The sequence below is a fragment of the Coregonus clupeaformis genome, chromosome 30 (assembly GCF_020615455.1).
Source record: "Coregonus clupeaformis isolate EN_2021a chromosome 30, ASM2061545v1, whole genome shotgun sequence".
In the NCBI taxonomy this organism is placed as follows: domain Eukaryota; kingdom Metazoa; phylum Chordata; class Actinopteri; order Salmoniformes; family Salmonidae; genus Coregonus; species Coregonus clupeaformis.
This window is the reverse complement of record NC_059221.1, coordinates 42,373,756-42,388,539: the sequence shown is the minus strand read 5'-3', so window position 1 is coordinate 42,388,539 and position 14,784 is coordinate 42,373,756. Positions and strand designations below refer to the sequence as shown.

The following is a 14,784-nucleotide window of genomic DNA, read 5'->3' as shown; positions in this document are numbered from 1 at the left end:
AGTATCCCTGTCCCCTTACCCCTATACATATCTACCTCCATCACTCCAGTATCCCTGTCCCCTTACCCCTATACATAGCTACCTCCATCACTCCAGTATCCCTGTCCCCTTACCCCTATACATATCTACCTCCATCACTCCAGTATCCCTGTCCCCTTACCCCTATACATATCTACCTCCATCACTCCAGTATCCCTGTCCCCTTACCCCTATACATATCTACCTCCATCACTCCAGTATCCCTGTCCCCTTACCCCTATACATATCTACCTCCATCACTCCAGTATCCCTGTCCCCTTACCCCTATACATATCTACCTCCATCCTCATTGCTATTCACAGAACTAGCCAATAACAACCAGACATACTAATAGGTTAATATCTATGTAAGGTGTATCTATCCTTTTAATGCTATAGAACAGCTCAACTCCATAGATGTATTCTATATTCCATTACAAGCATGGAGATAAAAATGGATTGCATCATCACCATAAGGGGTCAGGAATTCTTTCTAGACATTCTAGTCTAAACTAAGACTAGGGTTGCAAAATTCCTTTAACTTTCCAAATACCCACGTTTTTTTTCTCAGAAATCCCGGGTTGGAAGATTCCTAGAACCAGAAGACAATAGGCAGTAAACCCTCCTGTTGGGATGGAAGGACTGGGCCATGCAGGGTGGGTGGAGGCCCCACCGCCAGTCTGCAGTCCTCTGGAAAGTTTAGAGCCTTCAGTCTCTCCTGCTGAATCCCAAATGGACTCCCTAGTTTAGAGCCTTCTGTCTCTCCTGCTGAATCCCAAATGGACTCCCTAGTTTAGAGCCTTCTGTCTCTCCTGCTGAATCCCAAATGGACTCCCTAGTTTAGAGCCTTCTGTCTCTCCTGCTGAATCCCAAATGGACTCCCTAGTTTAGAGCCTTCTGTCTCTCCTGCTGAATCCCAAATGGACTCCCTAGTTTAGAGCCTTCTGTCTCTCCTGCTGAATCCCAAATGGACTCCCTAGGCACTCCTGTAAATCTGAAAGGACGGAGGATTGATATAAGCACTCTGGTATGATTCTGCTGGCTGGAATGTTTTGCCATGATTACTCCTTTCCAATTCTCTCAGATCTACATTAAGTTTCTAAGGGTGTAGGGTTTAGTCTAGGGTGTAGGGTCTAGGAGTCGGTTTGGGACTGAGCCCAGTCACAGGTCTTCCTCCATGCTGAATCTGTTCCTGCCTAGCAGTGTAGGGGCTAGGGTGTAGGGTGTAGGGTGTAGGGTCTAGGGGTTGGTTTGGGACTGAGCCCAGTCACAGGTCTTCCTCCATGCTGAAGCTGCTCCTGCGACTAGATGTCTTGGAGGCTCCTGGGGAGACGGAGGAGAGCAGCGGGTCTCTGCCCCCAACAGAGGACATCCCCACCCCCCTATCGTCCATCAGGATGTCCCCCAGACCCATGTCCGGCAGCAGGGAGGCGTGGAAGGCTGCGGCCGACGGGTCGTCCAGCTCAGAGAAGCTCAGAGAGTCCAGATCCAGAGGGCTGGCCATGGTCATCAGACCAACCGGGGAGGCCGAGGGGGGTGGAGACAGGAAGGAGGGGGAGGCGGCCTGGAGGCCTGGGCCACCACTCAGGGAGAGGAGGGTCCTGGAGAGGGCGTCGCCCGTGCTGGGGTCCAGGGACTGTGATAGGCTTAGGTGTGAGGAGGAGCTGCCCTGGGAGGAGGAGGCGGGGGTGGAGAGGCCGTGGAGGCGGGCCTGCAGCTCAAGCTCCTGTAGAGAGAATCAACAGACAACAATAGCCAACACAAAAAACAGCCCTTAGACATGCATTATTCACAGGATTTCATTCCTTATTACCTTATTGCTTAATTATTGTACAGTAGAAATAGTAGAGGCCCTGGAACACTGCCCTGGGGGACGCCAGAGTTGATTGATTTTTCCCTGAGAGAATTTACCATTTAACTTCCAAAGAGACATGAAAACATGGCAATATCACACTCAAGTATTTACCAGACTTCCTTGCTGTATACTGATTGATTAATTGACTTTATTGTCCAACAACAGGAACATCTTCTTAACCTGATTTCATAGCAGTAGGCTTGGTCTGGTCTCCATCTCCTTAGCCCCAACCCTTCCCTCTCAGTCTCCAACCCCAACCTTTCCCTCCCAGTCTCCAACCCCAACCTTTCCCTCCCAGTCTCCAACCCCAACCCTTCCCTCTCAGTCTCCAACCCCAATCCTTCCCTCTCAGTCTCCAACCCCAACCCTTCCCTCTCAGTCTCCAACCCCAACCTTTCCCTCCCAGTCTCCAACCCCAACCCTTCCCTCTCAGTCTCCAACCCCAACCCTTCCCTCTCAGTCTCCAACCCCAACCCTTCCCTCCCAGTCTCCAACCCTTCCCTCTCACCTCTCAGTCTCCAACCCCAACCCTTCCCTCCCAGTCTCCAACCCTTCCCTCCCAGTCTCCAACCTCAACCCTTCCCTCCCAGTCTCCAACCCTTCCCTCTCAGTCTCCAACCCCAACCCTTCCCTCCCAGTCTCCAACCCCAACCCTTCCCTCCCAGTCTCCAACCACAGCCCCAACCCTTCCCTCTCAGTCTCCAACCCCAACCCTTACCTCTGTCTCCAACCCCAACCCTTCCCTCTCAGTCTCCAACCCCAACCCTTCCCTCTCAGTCTCCAACCCCAACCCTTCCCTCTCAGTCTCCAACCCCAACCTTTCCCTCCCAGTCTCCAACCCCAACCCTTCCCTCCCAGTCTCCAACCCTTCCCTCCCAGTCTCCAACCCCAACCCTTCCCTCTCAGTCTCCAACCCCAACCCTTCCCTCTCAGTCTCCAACCCCAACCCCTTCCCTCTCAGTCTCCAACCCCAACCCTTCCCTCCCAGTCTCCAACCCCAACCCTTCCCTCCCAGTCTCCAACCCTTCCCTCCCAGTCTCCAACCCCAACCCTTCCCTCCCAGTCTCCAACCACAACCCTTCCCTCTCATTCTCCAACCCTTCCCTCCCAGTCTCCAACCCCAACCCTTCCCTCCCAGTCTCCAACCCCAACCCTTCCCTCTCAGTCTCCAACCCCAACCCTTCCCTCTCAGTCTCCAACCCCAACCCTTCCCTCCCAGTCTCCAACCCCAACCCTTCCCTCCCAGTCTCCAACCCCAACCCTTCCCTCCCAGTCTCCAACCCCAACCCTTCCCTCTCAGTCTCCAACCCCAACCCTTCCCTCTCAGTCTCCAACCCCAACCCTTCCCTCCCAGTCTCCAACCCCAACCCTTCCCTCTCATTCTCCAACCCTTCCCTCCCAGTCTCCAACCCCAACCCTTCCCTCCCAGTCTCCAACCCCAACCCTTCCCTCTCAGTCTCCAACCCCAACCCTTCCCTCCCAGTCTCCAACCCCAACCCTTCCCTCTCAGTCTCCAACCCTTCCCTCCCAGTCTCCAACCCCAACCCTTCCCTCTCAGTCTACCTAGGTGTCAGGTAGCTTAGTGGTTAAGAGCGTTGTGCCAGAAACCGAAAGGTCGCTGGTTCTAATCCCCGAGCCGACTAGGTGAAAGATCTGTCGATGTGCCCTTGAGCAAGGCACTTAACCCTAATTGCTCCTGTAAGTCGCTCTGGATAAGAGCGTCTGCTAAATGACTAAAATGTAAAATGTATTACCTGTATACGTAGCAGTAGATTACAGTCAGTATTACCTGTATACGTAGCAGTAGATTACAGTCAGTATTACCTGTATACGTAGCAGTAGGTTACAGTCAGTATTACCTGTATACGTAGCAGTAGATTACAGTCAGTATTACCTGTATACGTAGCAGTAGGTTACGGTCAGTATTACCTGTATACGTAGCAGTAGGTTACAGTCAGTATTACCTGTATACGTAGCAGTAGGTTACAGTCAGTATTACCTGTATACGTAGCAGTAGGTTACAGTCAGTATTACCTGTATACGTAGCAGTAGGTTACAGTCAGTATTACCTGTATACGTAGCAGTAGGTTACGGTCAGTATTACCTGTATACGTAGCAGTAGGTTACGGTCAGTATTACCTGTATACGTAGCAGTAGGTTACGGTCAGTATTACCTGTATACGTAGCAGTAGGTTACGGTCAGTATTACCTGTATACGTAGCAGTAGGTTACGGTCAGTATTACCTGTATACGTAGCAGTAGGTTACGGTCAGTATTACCTGTATACGTAGCAGTAGGTTACAGTCAGTATTACCTGTATACGTAGCAGTAGGTTACAGTCAGTATTACCTGTATACGTAGCAGTAGGTTACGGTCAGTATTACCTGTATACGTAGCAGTAGGTTACAGTCAGTATTACCTGTATATGTAGCAGTAGGTTACAGTCAGTATTACCTGTATACGTAGCAGTAGGTTACGGTCAGTATTACCTGTATACGTAGCAGTAGGTTACAGTCAGTATTACCTGTATACGTAGCAGTAGGTTACGGTCAGTATTACCTGTATACGTAGCAGTAGGTTACAGTCAGTATTACCTGTATACGTAGCAGTAGGTTACGGTCAGTATTACCTGTATACGTAGCAGTAGGTTACTGTCAGTATTACCTGTATACGTAGCAGTAGGTTACAGTCAGTATTACCTGTATACGTAGCAGTAGGTTACAGTCAGTATTACCTGTATACGTAGCAGTAGGTTACAGTCAGTATTACCTGTATACGTAGCAGTAGGTTACGGTCAGTATTACCTGTATACGTAGCAGTAGGTTACAGTCAGTATTACCTGTATACGTAGCAGTAGGTTACGGTCAGTATTACCTGTATACGTAGCAGTAGATTACGGTCAGTATTACCTGTATACGTAGCAGTAGGTTACAGTCAGTATTACCTGTATACGTAGCAGTAGGTTACAGTCAGTATTACCTGTATACGTAGCAGTAGGTTACAGTCAGTATTACCTGTATACGTAGCAGTAGGTTACTGTCAGTATTACCTGTATATGTATCAGTAGGTTACAGTCAGTATTACCTGTATACGTAGCAGTAGGTTACGGTCAGTATTACCTGTATACGTAGCAGTAGGTTACGGTCAGTATTACCTGTATACGTAGCAGTAGGTTACAGTCAGTATTATCTGTATACGTAGCAGTAGGTTACGGTCAGTATTACCTGTATACGAAGCAGTAGGTTACAGTCAGTATTACCTGTATACGTAGCAGTAGGTTACGGTCAGTATTACCTGTATACGTAGCAGTAGGTTACAGTCAGTATTACCTGTATACGTAGCAGTAGGTTACAGTCAGTATTACCTGTATACGTAGCAGTAGGTTACAGTAAGTATTACCTGTATACGTAGCAGTAGGTTACAGTCAGTATTACCTGTATACGTAGCAGTAGGTTACGGTCAGTATTACCTGTATACGTAGCAGTAGGTTACGGTCAGTATTACCTGTATACGTAGCAGTAGGTTACAGTCAGTATTACCTGTATACGTAGCAGTAGGTTACAGTCAGTATTACCTGTATACGTAGCAGTAGGTTACAGTCAGTATTACCTGTATACGTAGCAGTAGGTTACGGTCAGTATTACCTGTATACGTAGCAGTAGGTTACGGTCAGTATTACCTGTATACGTAGCAGTAGGTTACAGTCAGTATTACCTGTATACGTAGCAGTAGGTTACAGTCAGTATTACCTGTATACGTAGCAGTAGGTTACGGTCAGTATTACCTGTATACGTAGCAGTAGGTTACGGTCAGTATTACCTGTATACGTAGCAGTAGGTTACGGTCAGTATTACCTGTATACGTAGCAGTAGGTTACAGTCAGTATTACCTGTATACGTAGCAGTAGGTTACAGTCAGTATTACCTGTATACGTAGCAGTAGGTTACGGTTGCTGTGCTCCAGTTTCCGCTGTCTGGTCTCCATCTCCTTGGCTCTCTGCTGCTCCTTCTGCAGCCTCCTGATGTAGTCCACAGACGCCTTCAGGATGGTTCCCTTGTTCCAACGCGTCTCCCTGTCTCCGTAGCAGGGGGGTCAGTGAGGAGAAAGGAACAGTGGCATGATTAGATACTATGTTGTAGCAGGGGGGTGTCAGTGAGGGGAAAGGAACAGCGAGATGGTGAAATATGTACAGTAGCACTTTAGCAGGGGGGGGGCTACTCACGGGTCACTCGATTTGGGGATGAGAGCTCCCAGTTCCTTGATGCGATCGTTGATGTTGAACCTCCTCCGTCTCTCAACTAGGAACAACCGTAACATGTCAACATTATCACCAAGCTGGTGACCAACTGTTAGACCTAATGAAATACATTTCAAATATGGTATCCGTTGGCAGTAAAGTATTGATCTATACTCACTCTGGTTATGGTTGTCCTTTTTCTGTCGCTCCTTCGTCATAGCTTTAACCTCCACCTCTAGAAGGAGACAATATCAGTACGGTGTGGGGTTGCTAAAGACTGCTTGAAACGTAAATAAAACATAGATTTAAAAAACAGTATATCCATATGTTCAGAATGTCAAAAGACGCTAAAAGTCATGAGACACATAACGGATGGTGAGTATGCCGTAGAGATCAAACGGAAACATGACTGCAGGTCTACTGAAGGCTGAGGCAGAGGAACAGGGTGGGACTGACTGACTGGACAAGGGAAGTTGAGCAATGCTGAGTAAGAACTTTAAAAAGAAAAGAGAGGGGAGGAGAGAGAGGGGGAGGAGAGAGAGAGGGGGAGGTGAGAGGGGGAGGTGAGAGAGGGGAGGAGAGAGAGGGGAGGAGAGAGAGGGGGAGGTGAGAGAGGGGGAGGAGAGAGTGGGGGAGGAGAGAGAGGGAGGGAGGGAAGAGAGAGGGGGAGGAGAGCGAGGGGGAGAGGAGAGCGAGGGGGGAGGAGAGAGGGGGAGGAGAGAGAGGGGGAGGAGAGAGAGGGAGGGAGAGAGAGGGAGGGAGAGAGAGGGAGGGAGAGAGAGGAGGAGGAGAGAGAGGGAGGGAGAGAGAGGGGGAGAGAGTGGGAGAGAGAGAGGGGGAGGAGAGAGGGGGAGAGAGAGAAGTCAGAGAGAGAAAGAGAGAGACAGACACAGAAACAGGGACAGAGTAAGAGAGAGATCGACAGACAGGAAGTTGAGATAGAGAGGATTGGGAGATGACAGAGAGAGATAGACAGACAGGTGTTATTGAGTGTTATTTAGAGAGGAACTTTTTACAGACAGAAAGAGAGACGGAGAGATAGAGAGAGGGGGGGAAGAGAGAGGGGGGAGGAGAGAGGGAGGGAAGAGAGACGGAGAGATAGAGATAAGAGCTAGAGGGGGTTATTTAAGCAATAAGGCCAGAGGAGGTGTGGTATATGGCCAATATACCACGGCTAAGGGCTGTTCTTAAGCACGACGCAACGCGGAGTACCTGGATACAGCCCTTAGCCGTGGTATATTGGCCATATACCACAAACCCCCGAGGTGCCTTATTGCTATTATAAACTGGTTACCAACGTAATTAGAGCAGTAAAAATAATATGATATACCATGGCTATCAGCCAATCAGCATTTCAGGGCTCGAACCGCCCAGTTTATAATGAGTGTTAAGTGTGTTTTAGAGAGGAACTCTTTACCAGTACCGGTTAACTCAGTCTTGACGTTGTGCAGGTCAGCAGGACAGGAGTTTGAGACGGCGATGGTAGGAGCAACCATCCCTCCACTGCTGTACACATCCAGCATGTTCCCTGACACTGGCAGCTGCATTCACACAACAACAACAACAAGTCACAAGGTGTAAACAACAACAACAACAACAACATCATCATCATAAAACACACACAACAGCTTTCAGAGGTCATCAACAACTCCTAAATGCAGTACTAGGCCAACTATCTCCTTCATTCAAGCAGAAGCCGTTGAAAATGCAGTAAGAGAAGAACATGTTGTGATATCGGAGGTCTAAGAGCTACATTGACTATTGGTAAGTCTGAACAAACCAGGAGACGACTCCACTGATAACCTCCCTGGAACATTGATAATGTGAATTCCAGACTTTTTCTAATGTCTACAAAACAGACAAGATGAGGGTTGCAAAATTCCAATATCTTTTCCCAAATTCCCTGCTGGTTCTCCAGAAATCCTGGTTGAAGACTCCTGGAATGAGGAGGGAATAAAACACAAACTCTGTAATACTCCAACCAGGATATATTAAAAAGCTGGTCATTTGGGGAAATTACTGGGATTTTGCAATCCTAGCCAAGGTCTATCTGCTACTGCCACGGTCTACCTGCTACTGCCACGGTCTATCTCCTACTGCCATGGTCTAACTGCTACTGCCACGGTCTATCTGCTACTGCCAAGGTCTATCTGCTACTGCCACGGTCTAACTGCTACTGCCAAGGTCTATCTGCTACTGCCACGGTCTATCTGCTACTGCCAAGGTCTATCTGCTACTGCCACGGTCTATCTGCTACTGCCACGTTCTAACTGCTACTGCCACGGTCTAACTGCTACTGCCACGGTCTAACTGCTACTGCCACGGTCTAACTGCTACTGCCACGGTCTAACTGCTACTGCCACGGTCTAACTGCTACTGCCACGGTCTAACTTCTACTGCCATTGTGGGCTACTAGTCACTCTCACCTCTCTCTTCCCAATGAACAGGATTCAACCTCTAACCAAATAGACACTGTATATTATTTTCATTCAAACACCACAACCAAAACGGACTGTTGTATATCATGAAATGTAATCAAGTAATAAACGGACTGTTGTATATCATGAAATGTAATCAAGTAATAAACGGACTGTTGTATATCATGAAATGTAATCAAGTAATAAACGGACTGTTGTATATCATGAAATGTAATCAAGTAATAAACGGACTGTTGTATATCATTAAATGTAATCAAGTAATCGCTCAACGGTCAATATGACAAACACTATCTACTATTCACAACTGGAGCCTCAGTTTCATTAACAGAATACAGTAATAAACATGTTAGCATGTCTACATATCAGTTTCATTAACAGAATACAGTAATAAACATGTTAGCATGTCTATATATCAGTTTCATTAACAGAATACAGTAATAAACATGTTAGCATGTCTACATATCAGTTTCATTAACAGAATACAGTAATAAACATGTTAGCATGTCTACATATCAGTTTCATTAACATCAGAATACAGTAATAAACATGTTAGCATGTCTACATATCAGTTTCATTAACAGAATACAGTAATAAACATGTTAGCATGTCTACATATCAGTTTCATTAACATCAGAATACAGTAATAAACATGTTAGCATGTCTACATATCAGTTTCATTAACAGAATACAGTAATAAACATGTTAGCATATCTACATATCAGTTTCATTAACATCAGAATACAGTAATAAACATGTTAGCATGTCTACATATCAGTTTCATTAACATCAGAATACAGTAATAAACATGTTAGCATGTCTACATATCAGTTTCATTAACATCAGAATACAGTAATAAACATGTTAGCATGTCTACATATCAGTTTCAAGATAAACCTGAGCCTGTAGACAGATACAACGTCAAAATCAATTCAGTGAGAAACCTAAACAAATCCAGACGAACTCAAAACCCAAATTCTTATCTCAACTAACCTCTTCAAAACACAAACGACTCTAATTCATTTCATAGAAACTCCACAGAACAACATTTATTTTACCCGCATCATCTTATTTATGGTGTTATGCTGCTGCTCCAGAACAACCAGAATCCTCATCTTTCTCCTGCCAAACCAAACCGCTCTCACTTCCCCTTTCTCTCTGAACCGACGGTTGAGAAATGGCCAAACGTCGTCAGGGGGGGGGGAAAGAAACACCTCTCTCTCTCTCTCTCTCTCTCTCTCTCTCTCCGGTCCACGGTTAGCTAACCCTTAGTCTCCACAGTTAAGCGATCAGCGTTCTACACACAGGTTGACTGACCACACCCCACCCTGCTCTAGCCTGTCCTGTCCTGTCCTGTCCTGTCCTGGCCACTGTTAGCCATGTGTCAGAACAGTATGTTTACTCTCACCGCCAGGCTGGATTCCACCGTCTCTGACTTGACATCCAACCGCCCTGCTCCAAAAAAAATCAATTATCTCTGACAACACAAAGCAGCATGGACACTCACTGAGACACAAAGACATGGCTATCAATGTGTTGATAAGCCAGTAAGACCCAGGGGCAACTTTCAGTGACTGGCCTCTGGAGAAGATTCCATAATCAACCGCTTGCAGCAGTATCAAGCCACAAAAGGCATGCATGAGTTTCATTTGAAGAAGCAGGCTTACAGATGATTCATTTATCTCCAGGAGTGAATGCATAGTCACATGTTCTTGGTATGATGTCTTACTACATACCGTGTTGGCTAGATGTAGGCCAGAGTATGTAAGGTTTAGTTAATGTATGTCTTACTACATACCGTGTTGGCTAGATGTAGGCCAGAGTATGTAAGGTTTAGTTAATGTATGTCTTACTGCATACCGTGTTGGCTAGATGTAGGCCAGAGCATGTAAGGTTTAGTTAATGTATGTCTTACTGCATACCGTGTTGGCTAGATGTAGGCCAGAGTATGTAAGGTTTAGTTAATGTATGTCTTACTGCATACCGTGTTGGCTAGATGTAGGCCAGAGTATGTAAGGTTTAGTTAATGTATGTCTTACTGCATACCGTGTTGGCTAGATGTAGGCCAGAGCATGTAAGGTTTAGTTAATGTATGTCTTACTACATACCGTGTTGGCTAGATGTAGGCCAGAGTATGTAAAGTTTAGTTAATGTATGTCTTACTACATACCGTGCTGGCTAGATGTAGGCCAGAGCATGTAAGGTTTAGTTAATGTATGTCTTACTACATACCGTGTTGGCTAGATGTAGGCCAGAGTATGTAAGGTTTGGTTAATGTATGTCTTACTGCATACCGTGTTGGCTAGATGTAGGCCAGAGTATGTAAGGTTTAGTTAATGTATGTCTTACTACATACCGTGTTGGCTAGATGTAGGCCAGAGTATGTAAGGTTTAGTTAATGTATGTCTTACTGCATACCGTGTTGGCTAGATGTAGGCCAGAGTATGTAAGGTTTGGTTAATGTATGTCTTACTGCATACCGTGTTGGCTAGATGTAGGCCAGAGTATGTAAGGTTTGGTTAATGTATGTCTTACTACATACCGTGTTGGCTAGATGTAGGCCAGAGTATGTAAGGTTTGGTTAATGTATGTCTTAATACATACCGTGTTGGCTAGATGTAGGCCAGAGTATGTAAGGTTTGGTTAATGTATGTCTTACTGCATACCGTGTTGGCTAGATGTAGGCCAGAGTATGTAAGGTTTGGTTAATGTATGTCTTACTACATACCGTGTTGGCTAGATGTAGGCCAGAGTATGTAAGGTTTAGTTAATGTATGTCTCACTACATACCGTGTTGGCTAGATGTAGGCCAGAGTATGTAAGGTTTAGTTAATGTATGTCTTACTACATACCGTGTTGGCTAGATGTAGGCCAGAGTATGTAAGGTTTAGTTAATGTATGTCTTACTGCATACCGTGTTGGCTAGATGTAGGCCAGAGTATGTAAGGTTTAGTTAATGTATGTCTTACTACATACCGTGTTGGCTAGATGTAGGCCAGAGTATGTAAGGTTTAGTTAATGTATGTCTTACTACATACCGTGTTGGCTAGATGTAGGCCAGAGTATGTAAGGTTTAGTTAATGTATGTCTTACTGCATACCGTGTTGGCTAGATGTAGGCCAGAGCATGTAAGGTTTAGTTAATGTATGTCTTACTGCATACCGTGTTGGCTAGATGTAGGCCAGAGTATGTAAGGTTTAGTTAATGTATGTCTTACTGCATACCGTGTTGGCTAGATGTAGGCCAGAGTATGTAAGGTTTAGTTAATGTATGTCTTACTGCATACCGTGTTGGCTAGATGTAGGCCAGAGCATGTAAGGTTTAGTTAATGTATGTCTTACTACATACCGTGTTGGCTAGATGTAGGCCAGAGTATGTAAAGTTTAGTTAATGTATGTCTTACTACATACCGTGTTGGCTAGATGTAGGCCAGAGCATGTAAGGTTTAGTTAATGTATGTCTTACTACATACCGTGTTGGCTAGATGTAGGCCAGAGTATGTAAGGTTTAGTTAATGTATGTCTTACTACATACCGTGTTGGCTAGATGTAGGCCAGAGTATGTAAGGTTTGGTTAATGTATGTCTTACTGCATACCGTGTTGGCTAGATGTAGGCCAGAGTATGTAAGGTTTAGTTAATGTATGTCTTACTACATACCGTGTTGGCTAGATGTAGGCCAGAGTATGTAAGGTTTAGTTAATGTATGTCTTACTGCATACCGTGTTGGCTAGATGTAGGCCAGAGTATGTAAGGTTTGGTTAATGTATGTCTTACTGCATACCGTGTTGGCTAGATGTAGGCCAGAGTATGTAAGGTTTGGTTAATGTATGTCTTACTACATACCGTGTTGGCTAGATGTAGGCCAGAGTATGTAAGGTTTGGTTAATGTATGTCTTACTACATACCGTGTTGGCTAGATGTAGGCCAGAGTATGTAAGGTTTGGTTAATGTATGTCTTACTGCATACCGTGTTGGCTAGATGTAGGCCAGAGTATGTAAGGTTTGGTTAATGTATGTCTTACTACATACCGTGTTGGCTAGATGTAGGCCAGAGTATGTAAGGTTTAGTTAATGTATGTCTCACTACATACCGTGTTGGCTAGATGTAGGCCAGAGTATGTAAGGTTTAGTTAATGTATGTCTTACTACATACCGTGTTGGCTAGATGTAGGCCAGAGTATGTAAGGTTTAGTTAATGTATGTCTTACTGCATACCGTGTTGGCTAGATGTAGGCCAGAGTATGTAAGGTTTAGTTAATGTATGTCTTACTACATACCGTGTTGGCTAGATGTAGGCCAGAGTATGTAAGGTTTAGTTAATGTATGTCTTACTACATACCGTGTTGGCTAGATGTAGGCCAGAGTATGTAAGGTTTGGTTAATGTATGTCTTACTACATACCGTGTTGGCTAGATGTAGGCCAGAGTATGTAAGGTTTAGTTAATGTATGTCTTACTACATACCGTGTTGGCTAGATGTAGGCCAGAGTATGTAAGGTTTAGTTAATGTATGTCTTACTGCATACCGTGTTGGCTAGATATAGGCCAGAGTATGTAAGGTTTAGTTAATGTATGTCTTACTACATACCGTGTTGGCTAGATGTAGGCCAGAGTATGTAAGGTTTAGTTAATGTATGTCTTACTGCATACCGTGTTGGCTAGATGTAGGCCAGAGTATGTAAGGTTTAGTTAATGTATGTCTTACTGCATACCGTGTTGGCTAGATGTAGGCCAGAGTATGTAAGGATTAGTTAATGTATGTCTTACTACATACCGTGTTGGCTAGATGTAGGCCAGAGTATGTAAGGTTTAGTTAATGTATGTCTTACTGCATACCGTGTTGGCTAGATGTAGGCCAGAGTATGTAAGGTTTGGTTAATGTATGTCTTACTACATACCGTGTTGGCTAGATGTAGGCCAGAGTATGTAAGGTTTAGTTAATGTATGTCTTACTGCATACCGTGTTGGCTAGATGTAGGCCAGAGTATGTAAGGTTTGGTTAATGTATGTCTTACTGCATACCGTGTTGGCTAGATGTAGGCCAGAGTCGATCAACGTAAAGAACTCATCGTTGAGACTGGATTCAAGACTGATGATGTCATCGATCACATCTTCCATCTGAAATACAAACGGCTCTGGGGTCAGTAGAGGAAGAGGTGACATTATACACATCTACCCTCCCTCCCTCCCTCCCTCCCACCCACACAGTCCCTCCCCTCCTCCCTCCCTCCCTCCCTCCCTCCCTCCCACCCACCCACCCTCCCTCCCTCCCACCCACCCTCCCTCCCTCCCTCCCACCCACCCACCCACCCACCCTCCCTCCCTCCCTCCCTCCCACCCACCCACCCTCCCTCCCTCCCTCCCACCCACCCACCCACCCTCCCTCCCTCCCTCCCTCCCACCCACCCTCCCTCCCTCCCTCCCACCCACCCACCCTCCCTCCCTCCCTCCCTCCCTCCCTCCCTCCCTCCCTCATCTAGTGTCTCAGATAAGGAGGGCTGATCTAGGATTAGTTTAGCCTTTTAGATCATAATGAATAAGATTAAATGGACATGGAGAAACCTGATCCTAGATCAGTCCTCGTAGTCTGAGGTGCTTTATACATACGGTCCCTGCACCTTGGGTCAGACATACAGCCAGATTGAGCTAGCGCGTTAGACCGGGTGAGTCATCCATAGGAAACTTCACTGGAACACTCCACACGGCACCACTTCACAAGCCACAATGAAATGGACTCACACTCTTCCTATGAAATAGCTTCTTCACACTTTCTATGAAATAGCTTCTTCACACTTTCTATGAAATGGCTTCTTCAGACTATTTCATTATTTGCTGCAAGTCAACCCCTCCTTTAGGACCATAGCAGTCTGAGTAAGAGCTTTATCAACACAGTGACTTTAAATTCCAGTTAAAATACGTTTCAATTCAACTTTATTAATCCCCTCAGGGGCAAATGAACGAGGTTTTTCTCCAGAAGCGACTGACAAAGACTGAAAAAAACAACAGGCAGCGGAGTACACCTTTAATTGAAGTCTCTGTGGTGTGAAGCGGAGTACACCTTTAATTGAAGTCTCTGTGGTGTGAAGCGGAGTACACCTTTAATTGAAGTCTCTGTGGTGTGAAGCGGAGTACACCTTTAATTGAAGTCTCTGTGGTGTGAATTGTGAAGCGTGCAGAGATTATTAGGCTGGCCAACGTTGGATTTAACAGAACAATGTGGTGCCAAAAGAGCAAGGTGCA

At 45.7% G+C, this 14,784-nt stretch overlaps 1 protein-coding gene across 5 annotated transcripts in view; it reads right to left on the bottom strand.

Annotated features, from left to right (window-relative positions):
• Positions 1-254: 254 nt before the first annotated feature.
• LOC121546181 (transcription factor E3-like) overlaps positions 255-14,784 on the bottom strand; it is a 31,129-nt gene continuing 16,599 nt past the window's right edge. For 2 of the 5 annotated variants that reach the window (XM_045209578.1, XM_045209582.1), the window contains exons 5-10: positions 13,567-13,662; positions 7,527-7,650; positions 6,288-6,344; positions 6,095-6,170; positions 5,797-5,965; positions 255-1,743 (exon numbers count right to left, since the gene is read on the bottom strand). In XM_045209578.1, coding sequence (XP_045065513.1) covers positions 1,285-1,743; positions 5,797-5,965; positions 6,095-6,170; positions 6,288-6,344; positions 7,527-7,650; positions 13,567-13,662 — 981 coding nt within the window. In that variant the 3' untranslated portion in view covers positions 255-1,284. The remainder of the gene's footprint in view (positions 1,744-5,796; positions 5,966-6,094; positions 6,171-6,287; positions 6,345-7,526; positions 7,651-13,566; positions 13,663-14,784) is intronic. The other 3 variants (XM_045209580.1, XM_045209579.1, XM_045209581.1) reach the window with 3 other exon arrangements.